The sequence below is a fragment of the Ascaphus truei genome, unplaced genomic scaffold, assembly GCF_040206685.1.
Source record: "Ascaphus truei isolate aAscTru1 unplaced genomic scaffold, aAscTru1.hap1 HAP1_SCAFFOLD_236, whole genome shotgun sequence".
Classification (NCBI taxonomy): Eukaryota; Metazoa; Chordata; class Amphibia; order Anura; family Ascaphidae; genus Ascaphus; species Ascaphus truei.
The window spans coordinates 83,919-109,305 of record NW_027455280.1 but is presented as its reverse complement, the minus strand read 5'-3'; the positions used below and the strand labels follow the sequence as shown (position 1 = coordinate 109,305).

Genomic DNA, 25,387 nt, shown 5'->3' with positions numbered 1-25,387 from the left:
CACATGGAGCACCTACCCCCAAGGTGACACATGGAGTGCCCCTCTCCTCCAGGGTGACATAGTAACACATGTATTCCCCCCCAGAGTGACAGTGTCACATGGAGAACCCCCCCAGGGTGCCACAGTGACACATAGAGCAGCCTCCCTCCATGAGGGTGACACAGTGACCCATGGATCACCCCCCCCCCCCCCAGAGTGACAGTGACATCATGGATGCCCCCTCCCCCCTGCCAGGGTGATAGTGACACAAGGAGCACCCCCCCTTAGGGTGCCACAAGGAGCACCCCCCTCCCCACTGGATGGCAGAGCGCTGTAAGGAGTGAGTTACGTGTAGCTGGAGGTCCTCGGAGCTGTGGACGCCGACCTGGAGGGACAGCGCAGCGTCACTCTGCTCAGCAGCATCGTGTGATGAAATGTCAAAGCTTTGACCTTTGGCCTGCAGTGGGGGTGGTGCTTCAGTTGGAGTCAGGGCTTCCACCTTGCTAGTCTTGGACTGCGCAATGGGCGGGGCTTGCAGTGATTGGATGGTGAATGTGGAGTACAGTCCGGAGCGCATGTACTCATTGCGACTGGTTTTGGAACTGCTCCTCACCATTTTGGGGACATGTGGGGAGCTGTCCGTAGATTTGGGAGGCTGGCTCTGCTCGGTTACAGACTCCTCACATTTAGCGTCCTCTTTCGGGGGTTCAATGCTGCCAGGATCCGGGTAACAAACAAACTTGTACACAAACTTCTGGCCGCTGACTTTCTTGATAATGTTCTGAAAAGGAAAATAACCTGATGTTAATGGCTCGCATGTCACTGTGTCATCTTACAGGGGGAGAGACGGACTCCATGAGTCACTGTGTCCTCTTACAGGGGGAGAGACGGACTCCATGAGTCACTGTGTCCTCTTACAGGGGGAGAGACGGACTCCATGAGTCACTGTGTCCTCTTACAGGGGGAGAGACGGACTCCATGAGTTACTGTCTCCTCTTACAGGGGAGAGACGGACTCCATGAGTCACTGTGTCATCTTACAGGGGGAGAGACGGACTCCATGAGTCACTGTGTCCTCTTACAGGGGGAGAGACGGACTCCATGAGTCACTGTGTCCTCTTACAGGGGGAGAGACGGACTCCATGAGTTACTGTCTCCTCTTACAGGGGGAGAGACGGACTCCATGAGTCACTGTGTCATCTTACAGGGGGAGAGACGGACTACATGAGTCACTGTGTCATCTTACAGGGGGAGAGACGGACTCCATGAGCCACTGTGTCCTCTTACAGGGGGAGAGACGGACTCCATGAGTTACTGTCTCCTCTTACAGGGGGAGAGACGGACTCCATGAGTCACTGTGTCCTCTTACAGGGGGAGAGACGGACTACATGAGTCACTGTGTCCTCTTACAGGGGAGAGACGGACTCCATGAGTCACTGTGTCCTCTTACAGGGGAAGAGAAGGACTCCATGAGCCACTGTGTCCTCTTACAAGGGGAGAGACGGACTCCATGAGTCACTGTGTCCTCTTACAGGGGGAGAGACGGGACTCCATGAGTCACTGTGTCCTCTTACAGGGGAGAGACGGACTCCATGAGTCACTGTGTCATCTTACAGGGGGGGAGCGTGCGCTCACCTTGTCGTAGTAATATCTGAGCACGCGGCTCACCTTGTCGGACTAATATCTGAGCGCGCGGCTCACCTTGTCGTAGTAATATCTGAGCGCGCGGCTCACCTTGTCGGAGTAATATCTGAGCGCGCGGCTCACTTTGTCGTAATAATATCTGAGCGCGCGGCTCACCTTGTCGTAGTAATATCTGAGCGCGCGGCTCACCTTGTCGTGGAAATATCTGAGCGCGTGGCTCACCTTGTCGTAGTAATATCTGAGCGCGCGGCTCACCTTGTCGTAGTAATATCTGAGCGTGCGGCTCACCTTATTTAGTAATATCTGAGCGCGTGGCTCACCTTGTCGGAGTAAAATCTGAGCGCGCGGCTCACCTTGTCGTAGTAATATCTGAGCGCGCGGCTGACCTTGTCGTAGTAACATCTGAGCGCGCGGCTCACCTTGTCGTAGTAATATCTGAGCGCGGCTCACCTTGTCATAGTAATATCTGAGCGCGCGTTTGACCTTGTCGTAGTAATATCTGAGCGCGCGGCTCACCTTATTTAGTAATATCTGAGCGCGCGGCTCACCTTGTCGTAGTAATATCTGAGCGCGCGGCTCACCTTGTCGTAGTAATATCTGAGCGCGCGGCTCACCTTGTCGTAGTAATATCTGAGCGCGCGGCTCACCTTGTCGTAGTAATATCTGAGCGCGCGGCTCACCTTGTCGTAGTAATATCTGAGCGCGCGGCTCACCTTGTCGTAGTAATATCTGAGCACGCGGCTCACCTTGTCGGACTAATATCTGAGCGCGCGGCTCACCTTGTCGTAGTAATATCTGAGCGCGCGGCTCACCTTGTCGTAGTAATATCTGAGCGCGCGGCTCACCTTGTCGGAGTAATATCTGAGCGCGCGGCTCACTTTGTCGTAATAATATCTGAGCGCGCGGCTCACCTTGTCGGAGTAATATCTGAGCGCGCGGCTCACCTTGTCGTAGTAATATCTGAGCGCGCGGCTCACCTTGTCGTAGAAATATCTGAGCGCGTGGCTCACCTTGTCGTAGTAATATCTGAGCGCGCGGCTCACCTTGTCGTAGTAATATCTGAGCGTGCGGCTCACCTTATTTAGTAATATCTGAGCGCGTGGCTCACCTTGTCGGAGTAAAATCTGAGCGCGCGGCTCACCTTGTCGTAGTAATATCTGAGCGCGCGGCTGACCTTGTCGTAGTAATATCTGAGCGCGCGGCTCACCTTGTCGTAGTAATATCTGAGCGCGTTTGACCTTGTCGTAGTAATATCTGAGCGCGCGGCTCACCTTATTTAGTAATATCTGAGCGCGCGGCTGACCTTGTCGTAGTAATATCTGAGCGCGCGGCTCACCTTGTCGTAGTAATATCTGAGCGCGTTTGACCTTGTCGTAGTAATATCTGAGCGCGCGGCTCACCTTATTTAGTAATATCTGAGCGCGCGGCTCACCTTGTCGTAGTAATATCTGAGCGCGCGGCTCACCTTGTCGTAGTAATATCTGAGCGCACGGCTCACCTTGTCGTAGTAATATCTGAGCGTGCGGCTCACCTTGTCGTAGTAATATCTGAGCGTGCGGCTCACCTTGTCGTAGTAATATATGAGCCCGCGGCTCACCTTGTCGTAGTAATATCTGAGCGCGAGGCTCACCTTGTCGTAGTAATATCTGAGCGCGCGGCTCACCTTGTCGTAGTAATATCTGAGCGCGCGGCTCACCTTGTCGTAGTAATATCTGAGCGCGCGGCTCACCTTGTCGGAGTAATATCTGAGCGCGCGGCTCACCTTGTCGGAGTAATATCTGAGCGCGCGGCTCACCTTGTCGGAGTAATATCTGAGTGCGCGAGTCACCTTGTCGGAGTAATATCTGAGCGTGCGGCTCACCTTGTCGTAGTAATATCTGAGCGCGCGGCTCACCTTGTCGGAGTAATATCTGAGCGTGCGGCTCACCTTGTCGGAGTAATATCTGAGTGCGCGAGTCACCTTGTCGGAGTAATATCTGAGCGTGCGGCTCACCTTGTCGTAGTAATATCTGAGCGCGCGGCTCACCTTGTCGTAGTAATATCTGAGCGCGCGGCTCACCTTGTCGTAGTAATATCTGAGCGCGCGGCTCACCTTGTCGTAGTAATATCTGAGCGCGCGGCTCACCTTGTCGTAGTAATATCGGAGCGCGCGGCTCACCTTGTCGTAGTAATATCTGAGCGCGCGGCTTACCTTGTCGTAGTAATATCTGAGTGCGCGAGTAACCTTGTTGGAGTAATATCTGAGCGCGCGGCTCACCTTGTCGTAGTAATATCTGAGCACGCGGCTCACCTTATTTAGTAATATCTGAGTGCGCGAGTCACCTTATTTAGTAATATCTGAGCGCGCGGCTCACCTTATTTAGTAATATCTGAGCGCGCGGCTCACCTTGTCGTAGTAATATCTGAGCGCGCGGCTCACCTTGTCGTAGTAATATCTGAGTGCGCGAGTCACCTTGTCGTAGTAATATCTTAGCGCGCGGCTCACCTTGTCGTAGTAATATCTGAGTGCACGAGTCACCTTGTCGTAGTAATATCTGAGCGCGCGGCTGACCTTGTCGTAGTAATATCTGAGCGCGCGGCTCACCTTGTCGGAGTAATATCTGAGCGCGCGGCTCACCTTGTCGGAGTAATATCTGAGCGCGCGGCTCACCTTGTCGGAGTAATATCTGAGCGTGCGGCTCACCTTGTCGGAGTAATATCTGAGTGCGCGAGTCACCTTGTCGGAGTAATATCTGAGCGTGCGGCTCACCTTGTCGTAGCAATATCTGAGCGCGCGGCTCACCTTGTCGTAGTAATATCTGAGCGCGCGGCTCACCTTGTCGTAGTAATATCTGAGCGCGCGGCTCACCTTGTCGTAGTAATATCTGAGCGCGCGGCTCACCTTGTCGTAGTAATATCTGAGCGCGCGGCTCACCTTGTCGTAGTAATATCTGAGCGCGCGGCTTACCTTGTCGTAGTAATATCTGAGTGCGCGAGTAACCTTGTTGGAGTAATATCTGAGCGCGCGGCTCACCTTGTCGTAGTAATATCTGAGCACGCGGCTCACCTTATTTAGTAATATCTGAGTGCGCGAGTCACCTTATTTAGTAATATCTGAGCGCGCGGCTCACCTTATTTAGTAATATCTGAGCGCGCGGCTCACCTTGTCGTAGTAATATCTGAGCGCGCGGCTCACCTTGTCGTAGTAATATCTGAGTGCGCGAGTCACCTTGTCGTAGTAATATCTTAGCGCGCGGCTCACCTTGTCGTAGTAATATCTGAGTGCACGAGTCACCTTGTCGTAGTAATATCTGAGCGCGCGGCTGACCTTGTCGTAGTAATATCTGAGTACGCGACTCACCTTGTCGTAGTAATATCTGAGCGCACGGCTCACCTTGTCGGAGTAATATCTGAGCGTGCGGCTCACCTTGTCGTAGTAATATCTGAGCGCGCGGCTCACCTTGTCGTAGTAATATCTGAGCGCGCGGCTCACCTTGTCAGAGTAATATCTGAGTGCGCGAGTCACCTTGTCGTAGTAATATCTGAGTGCGCGGCTCACCTTGTCGTAGTAATATCTGAGTGCGCGAGTCACCTTGTCGGAGTAATATCTGAGCGCGCGGCTCACCTTGTCGTAGTAATATCTGAGCGCGCGGCTCACCTTGTCGTAGTAATATCTGAGCGCGCGGCTCACCTTGTCGTAGTAATATCTGAGCGCGCGGCTGACCTTGTCGTAGTAATATCTGAGCGCGCGGCTCACCTTGTCGTAGTAATATCTGAGTGCGCGAGTCACCTTGTCGGAGTAATATCTGAGCGCGCGGCTCACCTTGTCGTAGTAATATCTGAGCGCGCGGCTCACCTTGTCGTAGTAATATCTGAGCGCGCGGCTCACCTTGTCGTAGTAATATCTGAGCGCGCGGCTCACCTTGTCGGAGTAATATCTGAGCGTGCGGCTCACCTTATTTAGTAATATCTGAGCGCGCGGCTCACCTTGTCGTAGTAATATCTGAGCGCGCGGCTCACCTTATTTAGTAATATCTGAGCGCGCGGCTCACCTTGTCGTAGTAATATCTGAGCACGCGGCTCACCTTATTTAGTAATATCTGAGCGCGCGGCTCACCTTGTCGTAGTAATATCTGAGCGCGCGCGGCTCACCTTGTCGGAGTAATATCTGAGTGCGCGAGTCACCTTGTCGGAGTAATATCTGAGCGCGCGGCTCACCTTGTCGGAGTAATATCTGAGTGCGCGAGTCACCTTGTCGGAGTAATATCTGAGCGCGCGGCTCACCTTGTCGTAGTAATATCTGAGCGCGCGGCTCACCTTGTCGTAGTAATATCTGAGCGCGCGGCTTACCTTGTCGTAGTAATATCTGAGCGCGCGGCTGACCTTGTCGTAGTAATATCTGAGCGCGCGGCTCACCTTGTCGTAGTAATATCTGAGCGCGCGAGTCACCTTGTCGGAGTAATATCTGAGCGCGCGGCTTACCTTGTCGTAGTAATATCTGAGCGCGCGGCTCACCTTGTCGTAGTAATATCTGAGCGCGCGGCTCACCTTGTCGTAGTAATATCTGAGCGCGCGGCTCACCTTGTCGGAGTAATATCTGAGCGTGCGGCTCACCTTATTTAGTAATATCTGAGCACGCGGCTCACCTTGTCGTAGTAATATCTGAGCGCGCGGCTCACCTTATTTAGTAATATCTGAGCGCGCGGCTCACCTTGTCGTAGTAATATCTGAGCGCGCGGCTCACCTTATTTAGTAATATCTGAGCGCGCGGCTCACCTTGTCATAGTAATATCTGAGCGCGCGGCTCACCTTGTCGGAGTAATATCTGAGTGCGCGAGTCACATTGTCGGAGTAATATCTGAGCGCGCGGCTCACCTTGTCGGAGTAATATCTGAGTGCGCGAGTCACCTTGTCGGAGTAATATCTGAGCGCGCGGCTCACCTTGTCATAGTAATATTTGAGTGCGCGGCTTACCTTGTCGTAGTAATATCTGAGCGCGCGGCTCACCTTGTCGTAGTAATATTTGAGCGCGCAGCTCACCTTGTCGGAGTAATATCTGAGTGCGCGAGTCACCTTGTCGGAGTAATATCTGAGCGCGCGGCTCACCTTGTCGTAGTAATATCTGAGCGCGCGGCTCACCTTATTTAGTAATATCTGAGCGCGCGGCTCACCTTGTCGTAGTAATATCTGAGCGTGCGGCTCACCTTATTTAGTAATATCTGAGCGCGCGGCTCACCTTGTCGTAGTAATATCTGAGCGTGCGGCTCACCTTGTCGAGTAATATCTGAGCGCGCGGCTCACCTTATTTAGAAATATCTGAGCGCGCGGCTCACCTTGTCGTAGTAATATCTGAGCGCGCGGCTCAGCTTGTCGTAGTAATATCTGAGCGCGCGGCTCACCTTATTTAGAAATATCTGAGCGCGCGGCTCACCTTGTCGTAGTAATATCTGAGCGCGCGGCTCAGCTTGTCGTAGTAATATCTGAGCGCGCGGCTCACCTTATTTAGAAATATCTGAGCGCGCGGCTCACCTTGTCGTAGTAATATCTGAGCGCGCGGCTCAGCTTGTCGTAGTTCATGTTGTTTTTGTTCTTGCGGAGACCCCACAGACGGGCCACCTCCTCGGCGTCCAGAAGTTTGAATTCTCCATCGTTGGATGTCCACGAGATCAGATGTCTGTGACTCTGCTCCTCTAGTAACTGCAGGAGAAACTGCCAGAGGGTTCCAGAAGGGTCCATCACTGTGAGATAGAGAACACGAGGCAGACCACAAGAGAACACAAGAGAGAGAACAAAAGAGAGAGAACAAGAAAGAACACGAGAGAGAATGTATGAGAAAGAGAACACGAGAGAAGATGAGAGAGAGAGAAGACAAGAGAGAGAGAGAGAAGACGAGAGAGAGAGAGAGAGAGAGAGAGGACGAGAGAGAGAAAAGATGAGAGAGAGAAGACGAGAGTGAGAAGACGAGAGAGAGAGAGAAGACGAGAGAGAGAGTAGACGAGAGAGAGAGAAGACGAGAGAGAGAAGACGAGAGAGAGAGAAGACGAGAGAGAAAAGACAAGAGAGAGAGACAGGACGAGAGAGAGAGAGGACGAGAGAGAGAGAGAAGAGAGAGAGAGAGAGAAGAGAGAGAGAGAGAAGAAGAGAGAGAGAAGACAAGAGAGAAGACGAGAGAGCGAGAGAAGACGAGAGAGAAGACGAGAGAGAGAGCAAGAAGAAAAGAGAGAGAGAGAGAAGAGAGAGAGAAGACAAGAGAGAGAAGACGAGAGAGAGAGAAGACGAGAGAGAGCGGACGAGAGAGAAGACGAGAGAGAAGACGAGAGAGAAGACGAGAGAGAGAGAAAGAGAGAGAGGACGAGAAAGAAAGATGAGAGAGAGAGAGAAGACGGGAGAGAGAGAGAGAGAAGACGAGAGAGAGGAAACACGAGAGAGAATGAAAGAGAATGTGATGTGGGAGAAAATGGGAGAGAAGCGTATAAGGTGGATTGTGATGATGGGAGAGAAGCGCACGGTGGGATGTGATGGGAGAGAAGCGCGCACGGTGGGATGTGATGGGAGAGAAGCACGCATGGTGGGATGTGATGATGGGAGAGAAGAGCGCACGGTGGGATGTGATGGGAGAGAAGCGCGCACGGTGGAATGTGATGATGGGAGAGAAGCGCGGATGGTGGGATGTGATGATGGGAGAGAAGAGCGCACGGTGGGATGTGATGATGGGAGAGAAGCGCACGGTGGAATGTGATGATGGGAGAGAAGCACGCACGGTGGGATGTGATGGGAGAGAAGCGCGCACGGTGGAATGTGATGATGGGAGAGAAGCGCGCACGGTGGGATGTGATGAAAGGAGAGAAGCGCGCACGGTGGGATGTGATGAAAGGAGAGAAGCGCGCACGGTGGGATGTGATGATGGGAGAAGCGCACGGTGGGATGTGATGATGGGAGAGAAGCGCACGGTGGGATGTGATGATGGGAGAGAAGCGCACGGTGGGATGTGATGATGGGAGAGAAGCGCGCACGGTGGGATGTGATGATGGGAGAGAAGCGCGCACGGTGCGATGTGAGGATGGGAGAAGCGCGCGCGATGGGATGTGATGATGGGAGAGAAGCGCACGGTGGGATGTGAGGATGGGAGAGAAGCGCACGGTGGGATGTGATGATGGGAGAGAAGCGCACGGTGCGATGTGATGATGGGAGAGAAGCGCACGGTGGGATGTGATGATGGGAGAGAAGCGCGCACGGTGGGATGTGATGATGGGAGAGAAGCGTGCGCGGTGGGATGTGATGATGGGAGAGAAGCGCGCACGGTGGAATGTGATGATAGGAGAGAAGCGCGCACGGTGGAATGTGATGATAGGAGAGAAGCGCGCACGGTGGGATGTGATGATGGGAGAGAAGCGCACGGTGGGATGTGATGATGGGAGAGAAGCGCTCACGGTGGGATGTGAGGATGGGAGAGAAGCGCACGGTGGGATGTGATGATGGGAGAGAAGCGCACGGTGGGATGTGATGATGGGAGAGAAGCGCACGGTGGGATGTGAGGATGGGAGAGAAGCGCGCACGGTGCGATGTGAGGATGGGAGAGAAGCGCACGGTGGGATGTGAGGATGGGAGAGAAGCGCACGGTGGGATGTGATGATGGGAGAGAAGCGCACGGTGCGATGTGATGATGGGAGAGAAGCGCACGGTGGGATGTGATGATGGGAGAGAAGCGCGCACGGTGGGATGTGATGATGGGAGAGAAGCGTGCGCGGTGGGATGTGATGATGGGAGAGAAGCGCGCACGGTGGAATGTGATGATAGGAGAGAAGCGCGCACGGTGGAATGTGATGATAGGAGAGAAGCGCGCACAGTGGGATGTGATTATGGGAGAGAAGCGCTCACGGTGGGATGTGATGATGGGAGAGAAGCGCTCACGGTGGGATGTGATGATGGGAGAGAAGCGCACACGGTGCGATGTGAGGATGGGAGAGAAGCGCGCACGGTGCGATGTGAGGATGGGAGAGAAGCGCACGGTGGGATGTGATGATGGAAGTGAAGCGCGCACGGTGCGATGTGATGATGGGAGAGAAGCGCACGGTGGGATGTGATGATGGGAGAGAAGCGCACGGTGGGATGTGAATGATGGGAGAGAAGCGCACGGTGGGATGTGATGACGGGAGAGAAGCGCACGGTGCGATGTGAATGATGGGAGAGAAGCGCACGGTGGGATGTGATGATGGGAGAGAAGCGCACGGTGGGATGTGATGATGAGAGAGAAGAGCACACGGTGGGATGTGATGATGGGAGAGAAGCGCACGGTGCGATGTGATGATGGGAGAGAAGCGCACGGTGGGATGTGATGATGGGAGAGAAGCGCACGGTGGGATGTGATGATGGGAGAGAAGCGCGCACGGTGCGATGTGAATGATGGGAGAGAAGCGCACAGTGGGATGTGATGATGGGAGAGAAGCGCACGGTGGGATGTGATGATGGGAGAGAAGCGCACGGTGGGATGTGATGATGGGAGAGAAGCGCACAGTGGGATGTGAATGATGGGAGAGAAGCGCACGGTGGGATGTGATGATGGGAGAAGCGCGCGGTGGGATGTGATGATGGGAGAGAAGCGCACGGTGGGATGTGATGATGGGAGAAGCGCGCGGTGGGATGTGATGATGGGAGAGAAGCGCACGGTGCGATGTGATGATGGGAGAGAAGCGCACGGTGGGATGTGATGATGGGAGAGAAGCGCGCACGGTGGGATGTGATGATGGGAGAGAAGCGCACGGTGGGATGTGAGGATGGGAGAGAAGCGCACGGTGGGATGTGATGATGGGAGAGAAGCGCACGGTGGGATGTGGTGATGGGAGAGAAGCGCACGGTGGGATGTGATGATGGGAGAGAAGCGCACGGTGGGATGTGATGATGGGAGAGAAGCGCACGGTGGGATGTGAGGATGGGAGAGAAGCGCGCACGGTGGGATGTGATGATGGGAGAGAAGCGCGCACGGTGGGATGTGATGATGGGAGAGAAGCGCACGGTGGGATGTGATGATGGGAGAGAAGCGCACGGTGGGATGTGATGATGGGAGAGAAGCGCACGGTGGGATGTGATGATGGGAGAGAAGCGTGCACGGTGGGATGTGATGATGGGAGAGAAGCGCACGGTGGGATGTGATGATGGGAGAGAAGCGCACGGTGGGATGTGATGATGGGAGAGAAGCGCACGGTGGGATGTGATGATGGGAGAGAAGCGCACGGTGGGATGTGAGGATGGGAGAGAAGCACGCGGTGGGATGTGATGATGGGAGAGAAGCGCGCACGGTGCGATGTGATGATGGGAGAGAAGCGCGCACGGTGCGATGTGATGAAAGGAGAGAAGCGCACGGTGGGATGTGATGATGGGAGAGAAGCACGCGGTGGGATGTGATGATGGGAGAGAAGCGCGCACGGTGCGATGTGATGATGGGAGAGAAGCGCGCACGGTGGGATGTGATGATGGGAGAGAAGCGCACAGTGGGATGTGATGATGGGAGAGAAGCGCGCACGGTGCGATGTGAGGATGGGAGAGAAGCGCGCACGGTGGGATGGGAGGATGGGAGAGAAGCGCACGGTGGGATGTGATGATGGGAGAGAAGCGCGCACGGTGGGATGTGATGATGGGAGAGAAGCGCACGGTGGGATGTGATGATGGGAGAGAAGCGCACGGTGGGATGTGAGGATGGGAGAGAAGCACACGGTGGGATGTGATGATGGGAGAGAAGCGCACGGTGGGATGTGATGATGGGAGAGAAGCGCACGGTGGGATGTGATGATGGGAGAGAAGCGCACGGTGGGATGTGATGATGGGAGAGAAGCGCGCACGGTGGGATGTGATGATGGGAGAGAAGCGCGCACGGTGGGATGTGATGGGAGAGAAGCGCACGGTGGGATGTGAGGATGGGAGAGAAGCGCACGGTGGGATGTGATGGGAGAGAAGCGCACGGTGGGATGTGATGATGGGAGAGAAGCGCGCACGGTGGGATGTGAGGATGGGAGAGAAGCGCGCACGGTGGGATGTGATGATGGGAGAGAAGCGCGCACGGTGGGATGTGATGATGGGAGAGAAGCGCGCACGGTGGGATGTGATGATGAGAGAGAAGCGCGCACGGTGCGATGTGTTGATGGGAGAGAAGCGCGCAGTGGGATGTGATGATGGGAGAGAAGCGCACGGTGGGATGTGTTGATGGGAGAGAAGCGCGCAGTGGGATGTGATGGGAGAGAAGCGCACGGTGGGATGTGATGATGGGAGAGAAGCGCACGGTGGGATGTGATGGGAGAGAAGCGCACGGTGGGATGTGATGATGGGAGAGAAGCGCACGGTGGGATGTGATGATGGGAGAGAAGCGCACGGTGGGATGTGAGGATGGGAGAGAAGCGCACGGTGGGATGTGATGATGGGAGAGAAGCGCACGGTGGGATGTGAGGATGGGAGAGAAGCGCACGGTGGGATGTGATGATGGGAGAGAAGCGCACGGTGGGATGTGATGATGGGAGAGAAGCGCACGGTGGGATGTGATGGGAGAAGCGCGCACGGTGGGATGTGATGATGGGAGAGAAGCGCACGGTGGGATGTAATGGGAGAGAAGCGCGCACAGTGGGATGTGATGATGGGAGAGAAGCGCACGGTGGGATGTGATGATGGGAGAGAAGCGCGCACGGTGGGATGTGATGATGGGAGAGAAGCGCACGGTGGGATGTGATGATGGGAGAGAAGCGCACACGGTGCGATGTGATGATGGGAGAGAAGCGCGCACGGTGGGATGTGATGATGGGAGAGAAGCGCACGGTGGGATGTGATGATGGGAGAGAAGCGCACGGTGGGATGTGATGATGGGAGAGAAGCGCACGGTGGGATGTGATGATGGGAGAGAAGCGCACGGTGGGATGTGATGATGGGAGAAGCGCACGGTGGGATGTGATGATGGGAGAGAAGCGCGCGGTGGGATGTGATGATGGGAGAGAAGCGCACGGTGGGATGTGAGGATGGGAGAGAAGCGCGCACGGTGGGATGTGAGGATGGGAGAGAAGCGCACGGTGGGATGTGATGATGGGAGAGAAGCGCACGGTGGGATGTGATGATGGGAGAGAAGCGCGCACGGTGGGATGTGATGGGAGAGAAGCGCACGGTGGGATGTGATGGGAGAGAAGCGCACGGTGGGATGTGATGATGGGAGAGAAGCGCACGGTGGGATGTGATGATGGGAGAGAAGCGCACGGTGGGATGTGATGATGGGAGAGAAGCGCACGGTGGGATGTGATGATGGGAGAGAAGCGCACGGTGGGATGTGATGATGGGAGAGAAGCGCACAGTGGGATGTGAGGATGGGAGAGAAGCGCACGGTGCGATGTGAGGATGGGAGAGAAGCGCACGGTGGGATGTGATGATGGGAGAGAAGCGCACGGTGGGATGTGAGGATGGGAGAGAAGCGCACGGTGGGATGTGAGGATGGGAGAGAAGCGCACGGTGGGATGTGAGGATGGGAGAGAAGCGCACGGTGGGATGTGATGATGGGAGAGAAGCGCGCGGTGCGATGTGATGATGGGAGAGAAGCGCGCACGGTGGGATGTGATGATGGGAGAGAAGCGCACGGTGGGATGTGATGATGGGAGAGAAGCGCGCACGGTGGGATGTGATGATGGGAGAGAAGCGCACGGTGGGATGTGATGATGGGAGAGAAGCGCACGGTGGGATGTGATGATGGGAGAGAAGCGCACGGTGGGATGTGAGGATGGGAGAGAAGCGCACGGTGGGATGTGATGATGGGAGAGAAGCGCGCACGGTGGGATGTGATGATGGGAGAGAAGCGCACGGTGCGATGTGAGGATGGGAGAGAAGCGCACGGTGGGATGTGATGATGGGAGAGAAGCGCACGGTGGGATGTAGTGATGGGAGAGAAGCGCACGGTGGGATGTGATGATGGGAGAGAAGCGCGCACGGTGGGATGTGAGGATGGGAGAGAAGCGCACGGTGGGATGTGATGATGGGAGAGAAGCGCACGGTGGGATGTGATGATGGGAGAGAAGCGCACGGTGGGATGTGATGATGGGAGAGAAGCGCACGGTGGGATGTGATGATGGGAGAGAAGCGCACGGTGGGATGTGATGATGGGAGAGAAGCGCACGGTGGGATGTGATGATGGGAGAGAAGCGCACGGTGGGATGTGATGATGGGAGAGAAGCGCGCACGGTGCGATGTGATGATGGGAGAGAAGCGCACGGTGGGATGTGATGATGGGAGAGAAGCGCGCACGGTGGGATGTGATGATGGGAGAGAAGCGCACGGTGGGATGTGATGATGGGAGAGAAGCGCACGGTGGGATGTGAGGATGGGAGAGAAGCGCACGGTGGGATGTGAGGATGGGAGAGAAGCGCACGGTGGGATGTGATGATGGGAGAGAAGCGCTCGGTGGGATGTGATGATGGGAGAGAAGCGCACGGTGGGATGTGAGGATGGGAGAGAAGCGCACGGTGGGATGTGATGATGGGAGAGAAGCGCACGGTGGGATGTGAGGATGGGAGAGAAGCGCGCGCGGTGGGATGTGATGATGGGAGAGAAGCGCACGGTGGGATGTGATGATGGGAGAGAAGCGCGCACGGTGGGATGTGATGATGGGAGAGAAGCGCACACGGTGGGATGTGATGATGGGAGAGAAGCGCACGGTGGGATGTGGTGATGGGAGAGAAGCGCGCGCGGTGGGATGTGATGATGGGAGAGAAGCGCACGGTGGGATGTGAGGATGGGAGAGAAGCGCGCGGTGGGATGTGATGATGGGAGAGAAGCGCACGGTGGGATGTGGTGATGGGAGAGAAGCGCACGGTGGGATGTGATGATGGGAGAGAAGCGCGCACGGTGGGATGTGAGGATGGGAGAGAAGCGCACGGTGCGATGTGATGGGAGAGAAGCGCACGGTGGGATGTGAGGATGGGAGAGAAGCGCACGGTGGGATGTGATGATGGGAGAGAAGCGCACGGTGGGATGTGAGGATGGGAGAGAAGCGCACGGTGGGATGTGATGATGGGAGAGAAGCGCACGGTGGGATGTGATGGGAGAGAAGCGCGCACGGTGCGATGTGATGATGGGAGAGAAGCGCACGGTGGGATGTGATGATGGGAGAGAAGCGCGCGGTGGGATGTGAGGATGGGAGAAGCGCACGGTGGGATGTGATGATGGGAGAAGCGCACGGTGGGATGTGATGATGGGAGAGAAGCGCACGGTGGGATGTGAGGATGGGAGAGAAGCGCACGGTGGGATGTGATGATGGGAGAGAAGCGCACGGTGGGATGTGAGGATGGGAGAGAAGCGCACGGTGGGATGTGATGATGGGAGAGAAGCGCACGGTGGGATGTGATGATGGGAGAGAAGCGCACGGTGGGATGTGATGATGGGAGAGAAGCGCACGGTGGGATGTGATGATGGGAGAGAAGCGCACGGTGGGATGTGATGATGGGAGAGAAGCGCACGGTGGGATGTGATGATGGGAGAGAAGCGCGCACGGTGGGATGTGAGGATGGGAGAGAAGCACACGGTGGGATGTGATGATGGGAGAGAAGCGCACGGTGGGATGTGATGATGGGAGAGAAGCGCACGGTGGGATGTGATGATAGGAGAGAAGCGCGCACGGTGGGATGTGATGATGGGAGAGAAGCACACGGTGGGATGTGATGATGGGAGAGAAGCGCGCACGGTGGGATGTGAGGATGGGAGAGAAGCGCACGGTGGGATGTGATGATGGGAGAGAAGCGCACGGTGGGATGTGAGGATGGGAGAGAAGCGCACGGTGGGATGTGATGATGGGAGAGAAGCGCACACGGTGGGATGTGATGATGGGAGAGAAGCGCACGGTGGGATGTGATGATGGGAGAGAAGCGCACGGTGGCATGTGATGATGGGAGAAGCGCACGGTGGGATGTGATGATGGGAGAGAAGCGCACGGTGCGATGTGATGATGGGAGAGAAGCGCACGGTGCGATGTGAGGATGGGAGAGAAGCGCGCACGGTGGGATGTGAGGATGGGAGAGAAGCGCACGGTGGGATGTGATGATGGGAGAGAAGCGCACGGTGGGATGTGAGGATGGGAGAGAAGCGCGCGGTGGGATGTGAGGATGGGAGAGAAGCGCACGGTGCGATGTGAGGATGGGAGAGAAGCGCACGGTGGGATGTGATGATGGGAGAGAAGCGCGCGGTGGGATGTGAGGATGGGAGAGAAGCGCACGGTGGGATGTGAGGATGGGAGAGAAGCGCGCACGGTGGGATGTGAGGATGGGAGAGAAGCGCACGGTGGGATGTGATGATGGGAGAGAAGCGCACGGTGGGATGTGATGATGGGAGAGAAGCGCACGGTGGGATGTGATGATGGGAGAGAAGCGCACGGTGGGATGTGATGGGAGAGAAGCGCGCACGGTGGGATGTGATGATGGGAGAGAAGCGCACGGTGGGATGTGATGATGGGAGAGAAGCGCACACGGTGCGATGTGATGATGGGAGAAGCGCGCACGGTGCGATGTGATGATGGGAGAGAAGCGCGCACGGTGGGATGTGAGGATGGGAGAGAAGCGCACGGTGGGATGTGATGATGGGAGAGAAGCGCACGGTGGGATGTGAGGATGGGAGAGAAGCGCACGGTGGGATGTGAGGATGGGAGAGAAGCGCGCACGGTGGGATGTGATGATGGGAGAGAAGCGCACGGTGGGATGTGATGATGGGAGAGAAGCGCACGGTGGGATGTGATGATGGGAGAGAAGCGCACGGTGCGATGTGAGGATGGGAGAGAAGCGCACGGTGGGATGTGATGATGGGAGAGAAGCGCACGGTGGGATGTGAGGATGGGAGAGAAGCGCGCACGGTGGGATGTGATGATGGGAGAAGCGCACGGTGGGATGTGATGATGGGAGAGAAGCGCACGGTGGGATGTGAGGATGGGAGAGAAGCGCACGGTGGGATGTGATGATGGGAGAGAAGCGCACGGTGGGATGTGATGATGGGAGAGAAGCGCGCGGTGGGATGTGATGATGGGAGAGAAGCGCACGGTGGGATGTGATGATGGGAGAGAAGCGCACGGTGGGATGTGATGATGGGAGAGAAGCGCACAGTGGGATGTGAGGATGGGAGAGAAGCGCACGGTGGGATGTGAGGATGGGAGAGAAGCGCACGGTGGGATGTGATGATGGGAGAGAAGCGCACGGTGGGATGTGATGATGGGAGAGAAGCGCGCGGTGCGATGTGATGATGGGAGAGAAGCGCACGGTGGGATGTGAGGATGGGAGAGAAGCGCACGGTGGGATGTGAGGATGGGAGAGAAGCGCACGGTGGGATGTGAGGATGGGAGAGAAGCGCGCACGGTGGGATGTGATGATGGGAGAGAAGCGCACGGTGGGATGTGATGATGGGAGAGAAGCGCACGGTGGGATGTGAGGATGGGAGAGAAGCGCACGGTGGGATGTGATGATGGGAGAGAAGCGCGCGCGGTGGGATGTGATGATGGGAGAGAAGCGCACGGTGGGATGTGATGATGGGAGAGAAGCGCACGGTGGGATGTGAGGATGGGAGAGAAGCGCACGGTGGGATGGGAGGATGGGAGAGAAGCGCACGGTGGGATGTGATGATGGGAGAGAAGCGCACGGTGGGATGTGATGATGGGAGAGAAGCGCACGGTGGGATGTGAGGATGGGAGAGAAGCGCACGGTGGGATGTGATGATGGGAGAAGCGCGCACGGTGGGATGTGATGGGAGAGAAGCGCACAGTGGGATGTGATGATGGGAGAGAAGCGCACGGTGGGATGTGATGATGGGAGAGAAGCGCACGGTGGGATGTGATGGGAGAGAAGCGCACGGTGGGATGTGATGATGGGAGAGAAGCGCACGGTGCGATGTGATGATGGGAGAGAAGCGCACGGTGGGATGTGATGATGGGAGAGAAGCGCGCACGGTGCGATGTGATGATGGGAGAGAAGCGCACGGTGGGATGTGATGATGGGAGAGAAGCGCACGGTGGGATGTGAGGATGGGAGAGAAGCACACGGTGGGATGTGATGATGGGAGAGAAGCGCACGGTGGGATGTGAGGATGGGAGAGAAGCGCACGGTGGGATGTGATGATGGGAGAGAAGCGCACGGTGGGATGTGAGGATGGGAGAGAAGCACACGGTGGGATGTGATGATGGGAGAGAAGCGCACGGTGGGATGTGAGGATGGGAGAGAAGCGCACGGTGGGATGTGATGATGGGAGAGAAGCGCACGGTGGGATGTGAGGATGGGAGAGAAGCGCACGGTGGGATGTGATGACGGGAGAGAAGCGCACGGTGGGATGTGAGGATGGGAGAGAAGCGCACGGTGGGATGTGATGATGGGAGAGAAGCGCACGGTGGGATGTGAGGATGGGAGAGAAGCGCGCACGGTGGGATGTGATGGGAGAGAAGCGCACGGTGGGATGTGAGGATGGGAGAGAAGCGCACGGTGGGATGTGAGGATGGGAGAGAAGCGCACGGTGGGATGTGATGACGGGAGAGAAGCGCGCGGTGGGATGTGATGATGGGAGAGAAGCGCACGGTGGGATGTGATGATGGGAGAGAAGCGCACGGTGCGATGTGATGATGGGAGAGAAGCGCACGGTGGGATGTGATGATGGGAGAGAAGCGCGCACGGTGGGATGTGAGGATGGGAGAGAAGCGCACGGTGGGATGTGATGATGGGAGAGAAGCGCACGGTGGGATGTGATGATGGGAGAGAAGCGCACGGTGGGATGTGATGATGGGAGAGAAGCGCACGGTGGGATGTGATGATGGGAGAAGCGCACGGTGGGATGTGAATGATGGGAGAGAAGCGCACGGTGGGATGTGAGGATGGGAGAGAAGCGCACGGTGGGATGTGAGGATGGGAGAGAAGCGCACGGTGGGATGTGATGATGGGAGAGAAGCGCACGGTGGGATGTGATGATGGGAGAGAAGCGCACGGTGGGATGTGAGGATGGGAGAGAAGCGCGCACGGTGGGATGTGAGGATGGGAGAGAAGCGCACGGTGGGATGTGAGGATGGGAGAGAAGCGCGCACGGTGGGATGTGAATGATGGGAGAGAAGCGCACGGTGGGATGTGAGGATGGGAGAGAAGCGCACGGTGGGATGTGATGATGGGAGAGAAGCGCACGGTGGGATGTGAGGATGGGAGAGAAGCGCGCACGGTGGGATGTGAGGATGGGAGAGAAGCGCACGGTGGGATGTGAGGATGGGAGAGAAGCGCACGGTGGGATGTGAGGATGGGAGAGAAGCGCACGGTGGGATGTGATGATGGGAGAGAAGCGCGCGGTGCGATGTGATGATGGGAGAGAAGCGCACGGTGGGATGTGATGATGGGAGAGAAGCGCACGGTGGGATGTGATGATGGGAGAGAAGCGCACGGTGGGATGTGATGATGGGAGAGAAGCGCACGGTGGGATGTGAGGATGGGAGAGAAGCGCACGGTGGGATGTGAGGATGGGAGAGAAGCGCACGGTGGGATGTGATGATGGGAGAGAAGCGCACGGTGGGATGTGAGGATGGGAGAGAAGCGCACGGTGGGATGTGATGATGGGAGAGAAGCGCACGGTGGGATGTGAGGATGGGAGAGAAGCGCACGGTGGGATGTGAGGATGGGAGAGAAGCGCGCACGGTGGGATGTGATGATGGGAGAGAAGCGCACGGTGGGATGTGATGATGGGAGAGAAGCGCACGGTGGGATGTGATGATGGGAGAGAAGCGCACGGTGGGATGTGATGATGGGAGAAGCGCACGGTGGGATGTGATGATGGGAGAGAAGCGCACGGTGGGATGTGAGGATGGGAGAGAAGCGCACGGTGGGATGTGATGATGGGAGAGAAGCGCACGGTGGGATGTGATGATGGGAGAGAAGCGCACGGTGGGATGTGAGGATGGGAGAGAAGCGCACGGTGGGATGTGATGATGGGAGAGAAGCGCACGGTGGGATGTGAGGATGGGAGAGAAGCACACGGTGGGATGTGATGATGGGAGAGAAGCGCGCGGTGGGATGTGATGATGGGAGAGAAGCGCACGGTGGGATGTGAGGATGGGAGAGAAGCGCACGGTGGGATGTGATGATGGGAGAGAAGCGCACGGTGGGATGTGATGATGGGAGAGAAGCGCACGGTGGGATGTGAGGATGGGAGAGAAGCGCACGGTGGGATGTGAGGATGGGAGAGAAGCGCACGGTGGGATGTGATGATGGGAGAGAAGCGCACGGTGGGATGTGAGGATGGGAGAGAAGCGCACGGTGGGATGTGATGACGGGAGAGAAGCGCACGGTGGGATGTGAGGATGGGAGAGAAGCGCACGGTGCGATGTGATGATGGGAGAGAAGCGCACGGTGGGATGTGATGATGGGAGAGAAGCGCGCACGGTGGGATGTGAGGATGGGAGAGAAGCGCACGGTGGGATGTGATGATGGGAGAGAAGCGCGCGGTGGGATGTGAGGATGGGAGAGAAGCGCACGGTGGGATGTGATGATGGGAGAGAAGCGCACGGTGGGATGTGATGATGGGAGAGAAGCGCACACGGTGCGATGTGAGGATGGGAGAGAAGCGCACGGTGGGATGTGATGATGGGAGAGAAGCGCACGGTGGGATGTGATGATGGGAGAGAAGCGCACGGTGGGATGTGATGATGGGAGAGAAGCGCACGGTGGGATGTGATGATGGGAGAGAAGCGCACGGTGGGATGTGATGATGGGAGAGAAGCGCACGGTGGGATGTGATGATGGGAGAGAAGCGCACGGTGGGATGTGAGGATGGGAGAGAAGCACGCGCGGTGGGATGTGAGGATGGGAGAGAAGCGCACGGTGGGATGTGATGGGAGAGAAGCGCACGGTGGGATGTGATGATGGGAGAGAAGCGCACGGTGCGATGTGATGATGGGAGAGAAGCGCACGGTGGGATGTGATGGGAGAGAAGCGCGCACGGTGGGATGTGATGGGAGAGAAGCGCACGGTGGGATGTGAGGATGGGAGAGAAGCGCACGGTGGGATGTGAGGATGGGAGAGAAGCGCGCACGGTGGGATGTGATGGGAGAGAAGCGCACGGTGGGATGTGAGGATGGGAGAGAAGCGCACGGTGGGATGTGAGGATGGGAGAGAAGCGCACGGTGGGATGTGATGACGGGAGAGAAGCGCGCGGTGGGATGTGATGATGGGAGAGAAGCGCACGGTGGGATGTGATGATGGGAGAGAAGCGCACGGTGCGATGTGATGATGGGAGAGAAGCGCACGGTGGGATGTGATGATGGGAGAGAAGCGCGCACGGTGGGATGTGAGGATGGGAGAGAAGCGCGCACGGTGGGATGTGATGATGGGAGAGAAGCGCGCACGGTGGGATGTGATGATGGGAGAGAAGCGCACGGTGGGATGTGAATGATGGGAGAGAAGCGCACGGTGGGATGTGAGGATGGGAGAGAAGCGCACGGTGGGATGTGATGATGGGAGAGAAGCGCACGGTGGGATGTGATGATGGGAGAGAAGCGCACGGTGGGATGTGAGGATGGGAGAGAAGCGCACGGTGGGATGTGATGATGGGAGAGAAGCGCACGGTGGGATGTGATGATGGGAGAGAAGCGCACGGTGGGATGTGAGGATGGGAGAGAAGCGCGCACGGTGGGATGTGATGGGAGAGAAGCGCACGGTGGGATGTGATGGGAGAGAAGCGCACGGTGGGATGTGATGGGAGAGAAGCGCGCACGGTGGGATGTGATGGGAGAGAAGCGCACGGTGGGATGTGAGGATGGGAGAGAAGCGCACGGTGGGATGTGATGATGGGAGAGAAGCGCACGGTGGGATGTGATGATGGGAGAGAAGCGCACGGTGGGATGTGATGATGGGAGAGAAGCGCACGGTGGGATGTGATGGGAGAGAAGCGCACGGTGGGATGTGATGATGGGAGAGAAGCGCACGGTGGGATGTGATGATGGGAGAGAAGCGCACGGTGGGATGTGAGGATGGGAGAGAAGCGCACGGTGGGATGTGATGATGGGAGAGAAGCGCACGGTGGGATGTGATGATGGGAGAGAAGCGCACGGTGGGATGTGATGATGGGAGAGAAGCGCACGGTGGGATGTGATGGGAGAGAAGCGCACGGTGGGATGTGAGGATGGGAGAGAAGCGCGCACGGTGGGATGTGATGGGAGAGAAGCGCGCACGGTGGGATGTGATGATGGGAGAGAAGCGCGCACGGTGGGATGTGATGATGGGAGAGAAGCGCACGGTGGGATGTGAGGATGGGAGAGAAGCGCGCACGGTGGGATGTGATGGGAGAGAAGCGCACGGTGGGATGTGATGATGGGAGAGAAGCGCACGGTGGGATGTGATGGGAGAGAAGCGCACGGTGGGATGTGAGGATGGGAGAGAAGCGCACGGTGGGATGTGAGGATGGGAGAGAAGCGCACGGTGGGATGTGATGATGGGAGAGAAGCGCGCACGGTGGGATGTGATGGAGAGAAGCGCACGGTGGGATGTGATGATGGGAGAGAAGCGCACGGTGGGATGTGATGATGGGAGAGAAGCGCACGGTGGGATGTGATGATGGGAGAGAAGCGCACGGTGGGATGTGATGATGGGAGAGAAGCGCACGGTGGGATGTGAGGATGGGAGAGAAGCGCACGGTGGGATGGGAGGATGGGAGAGAAGCGCACGGTGGGATGTGATGATGGAGAGAAGCGCACGGTGGGATGTGAGGATGGGAGAGAAGCGCACGGTGGGATGTGATGGGAGAGAAGCGCACGGTGGGATGTGATGATGGGAGAGAAGCGCACGGTGGGATGTGATGATGGGAGAGAAGCGCACGGTGGGATGTGATGATGGGAGAGAAGCGCACGGTGGGATGTGAGGATGGGAGAGAAGCGCACGGTGGGATGGGAGGATGGGAGAGAAGCGCACGGTGGGATGTGATGATGGGAGAGAAGCGCACGGTGGGATGTGAGGATGGGAGAGAAGCGCACGGTGGGATGTGAGGATGGGAGAGAAGCGCACGGTGGGATGTGAGGATGGGAGAGAAGCGCACGGTGGGATGTGATGATGGGAGAGAAGCGCACGGTGGGATGTGATGATGGGAGAGAAGCGCACGGTGGGATGTGATGATGGGAGAGAAGCGCGCACGGTGCGATGTGATGATGGGAGAGAAGCGCACGGTGGGATGTGAGGATGGGAGAGAAGCGCACGGTGGGATGTGAGGATGGGAGAGAAGCAGATGGATGGAGTGAGGAAGTCACAGCACAACATGTCACTTTCTCTGCACTCTCACCTGGAGACCTGTGTGGAATCCGAGCAGTCTCGTGCTCCCCTCTCCTTGATAGGAGCCTGTCTCTCAGGGGTCTGTCTCTCTGTGTTCCGGGGCTGTCACAGAGTCACAGCCACTCAATGCATCCCTGAGATTGTCGATGGTGGAAGCCGCCTCCAACATTGTACCGGGCACGAGGGAGAGAGGCAGTACTGAGGGAGGAGGGCAGGGAGAGAGGGAGTACTGAGGGAGGAGGGCAGGGAGAGACGGAGTACTGAGGGAGGTGGGCAGGGAGAGACGGAGTACTGAGGGAGGAGGGCAGGGAGAGAGGGAGTACTGAGGGAGGAGGGCAGGGAGAGACGGAGTACTGAGGGAGGAGGGCAGGGAGAGAGGGAGTACTGAGGGAGGAGGGCAGGGAGAGACGGAGTACTGAGGGAGGAGGGCAGGGAGAGAGGGAGTACTGAGGGAGGAGGGCAGGGAGAGATGGAGTACTGAGGGAGGAGGGCTGGGAGAGAGGGAGTACTGAGGGAGGAGGGCAGGGAGAGAGGGAGTACTGAGGCAGAGGGCAGGGAGAGATGGAGTACTGAGGGAGGAGGGCAGGGAGAGAGGGAGTACTGAGGGAGGCAGTACTGAGGGAGAGAGGCAGTACTGAGGGAGAGAGGCAGTACTGAGGGAGGAGGGCACGAGGGGGAGAGGCAGTACTGAGGGAGAGAGGCGGTACTGAGGGAGAGAGGCAGTAATGAGGGAGAAGGGCAGTAATGAGGGAGAGGGGCAGTAATGAGGGAGAGGGGCAGTAATGAGGGAGAGGGGCAGTAATGAGAGAGGCAGTACTGAGGGAGAGAGGCAGTAATGAGGGAGAGAGGCAGTACTGAGGGAGAGAGGCAGTACTGAGGGAGAGAGGCAGTACTGAGGGAGAGAGGCAGTACTGAGGGAGAGAGGCAGTACTGAGGGAGAGAGGCAGTACTGAGGGAGAGGGGCAGTACTGAGGGAGAGAGGCAGTACTGAGGGAGAGAGGCAGTACTGAGAGAGAGGGGCAGTAATGAGGGAGAGAGGCAGTACTGAGGGAGAGGGGCAGTAATGAGAGAGAGAGGCAGTAATGAGGGAGAGAGGCTGTAATGAGGGAGAGAGGCAGTAATGAGGGAGAGAGGCAGTAATGAGGGAGAGAGGCAGTACTGAGGGAGAGAGGCAGTACTGAGGGAGAGAGGCAGTACTGAGGGAGAGAGGCAGTACTGAGGGAGAGAGGCAGTACTGAGGGAGAGGGGCAGTACTGAGGGAGAGAGGCAGTACTGAGGGAGAGAGGCAGTACTGAGAGAGAGGGGCAGTAATGAGGGAGAGAGGCAGTACTGAGGAGAGGGGCAGTAATGAGGGAGAAAGGCAGTAATGAGGGAGAGGGGCAGTAATGAGAGAGAGAGGCAGTACTGAGTGAGAGAGCCAGTAATGAGGGAGAGAGGCAGTACTGAGGGAGAGAGGCAGTACTGAGGGAGAGAGGCAGTAATGAGGGAGAGAGGCAGTAATGAGGGAGAGGGGCAGTAATGAGGGAGGAGCGCACAATGTATTTTCTTCTGTGGCCTTTTCTGTTTTCTTTCCTCTCCCCCTCCTGCCCCTTCTCCCCCTCGCTCTGTTATTTCCCCCCTCCTGTCCCTTCTCTCCCTCGCTCTGCTCTTTCTCCCCTCCTGTCCCTTGTCCCCCTCGCTCTGCTCTTTCCCCCCTCCTGTCCCTTCTCCCCCTCGCTCTGTTCTTTCCCCCCTCCTGCCCCTTCTCCCCCTCGCTCTGTTCTTTCCCCCCTCCTGCCCCTTCTCCCCCTCGCTCTGTTCTTTCTCCCCTCCTGTCCCTTGTCCCCCTCGCTCTGCTCTTTCCCCCCTCCTGTCCCTTCTCCCCCTCGCTCTGTTCTTTCCCCCCTCCTGTCCCTTCTCCCCCTCGCTCTGTTCTTTCCCCCCTCCTGTCCCTTCTCCCCCTCGCTCTGTTCTTTCCCCCCTCCTGCCCCTTCTCCCCCTCTTCTTTCCCCCCTCCTGTCCCTTCTCCCCCTCGCTCTGTTCTTTCCCCCTCCTGCCCCTTCTCCCCCTCTTCTTTCCCCCCTCCTGTCCCTTCTCCCCCTCGCTCTGTTCTTTCCCCCCTCCTGCCCCTTCTCCCCCTCACTCTGTTCTTTCCCCCCTCGCTCTGTTCTTTCCCCCCTCCTGCCCCTTCTCCCCCTCGCTCTGTTCTTTCCCCCCTCCTGCCCCTTCTCCCCCTCGCTCTGTTCTTTCCCCCCTCCTGCCCCTTCTCCCCCTCGCTCTGTTCTTTCCCCCCTCCTGTCCCTTCTCCCCCTCGCTCTGTTCTTTCCCCCCTCCTGTCCCTTCTCCCCCTCGCTCTGTTCTTTCCCCCCTCCTGCCCCTTCTCCCCCTCGCTAAGTTCTTTCCCCAGTCCTGCCCCTTCTCCCCCTCGCTCTGTTCTTCCCCCCCTCCTGTCCCTTCTCCCCCTCGCTCTGTTCTTTCCCCCCTCCTGTCCCTTCTCCCCCTCGCTCTGTTCTTTCCCCCCTCCTCGCTGTT

At 57.4% G+C, this 25,387-nt stretch overlaps 1 protein-coding gene across 6 annotated transcripts in view; it reads right to left on the bottom strand.

Annotated features, from left to right (window-relative positions):
- The window catches only part of LOC142478289 (ETS domain-containing protein Elk-1-like), a 60,645-nt gene extending 36,196 nt beyond the window's left edge, over positions 1–24,449 (bottom strand). For 2 of the 6 annotated variants that reach the window (XM_075582438.1, XM_075582440.1), the window contains exons 1-2: positions 7,131–8,855; positions 329–760 (exon numbers count right to left, since the gene is read on the bottom strand). In XM_075582438.1, coding sequence (XP_075438553.1) covers positions 329–760; positions 7,131–8,168 — 1,470 coding nt within the window. In that variant the 5' untranslated portion in view covers positions 8,169–8,855. Of the gene's footprint in view, positions 1–328; positions 761–7,130; positions 8,856–22,886 lie in introns of those variants that run through there. The other 4 variants (XM_075582443.1, XM_075582444.1, XM_075582441.1 and 1 more) reach the window with 4 other exon arrangements.
- Positions 24,450–25,387: the final 938 nt, after the last annotated feature.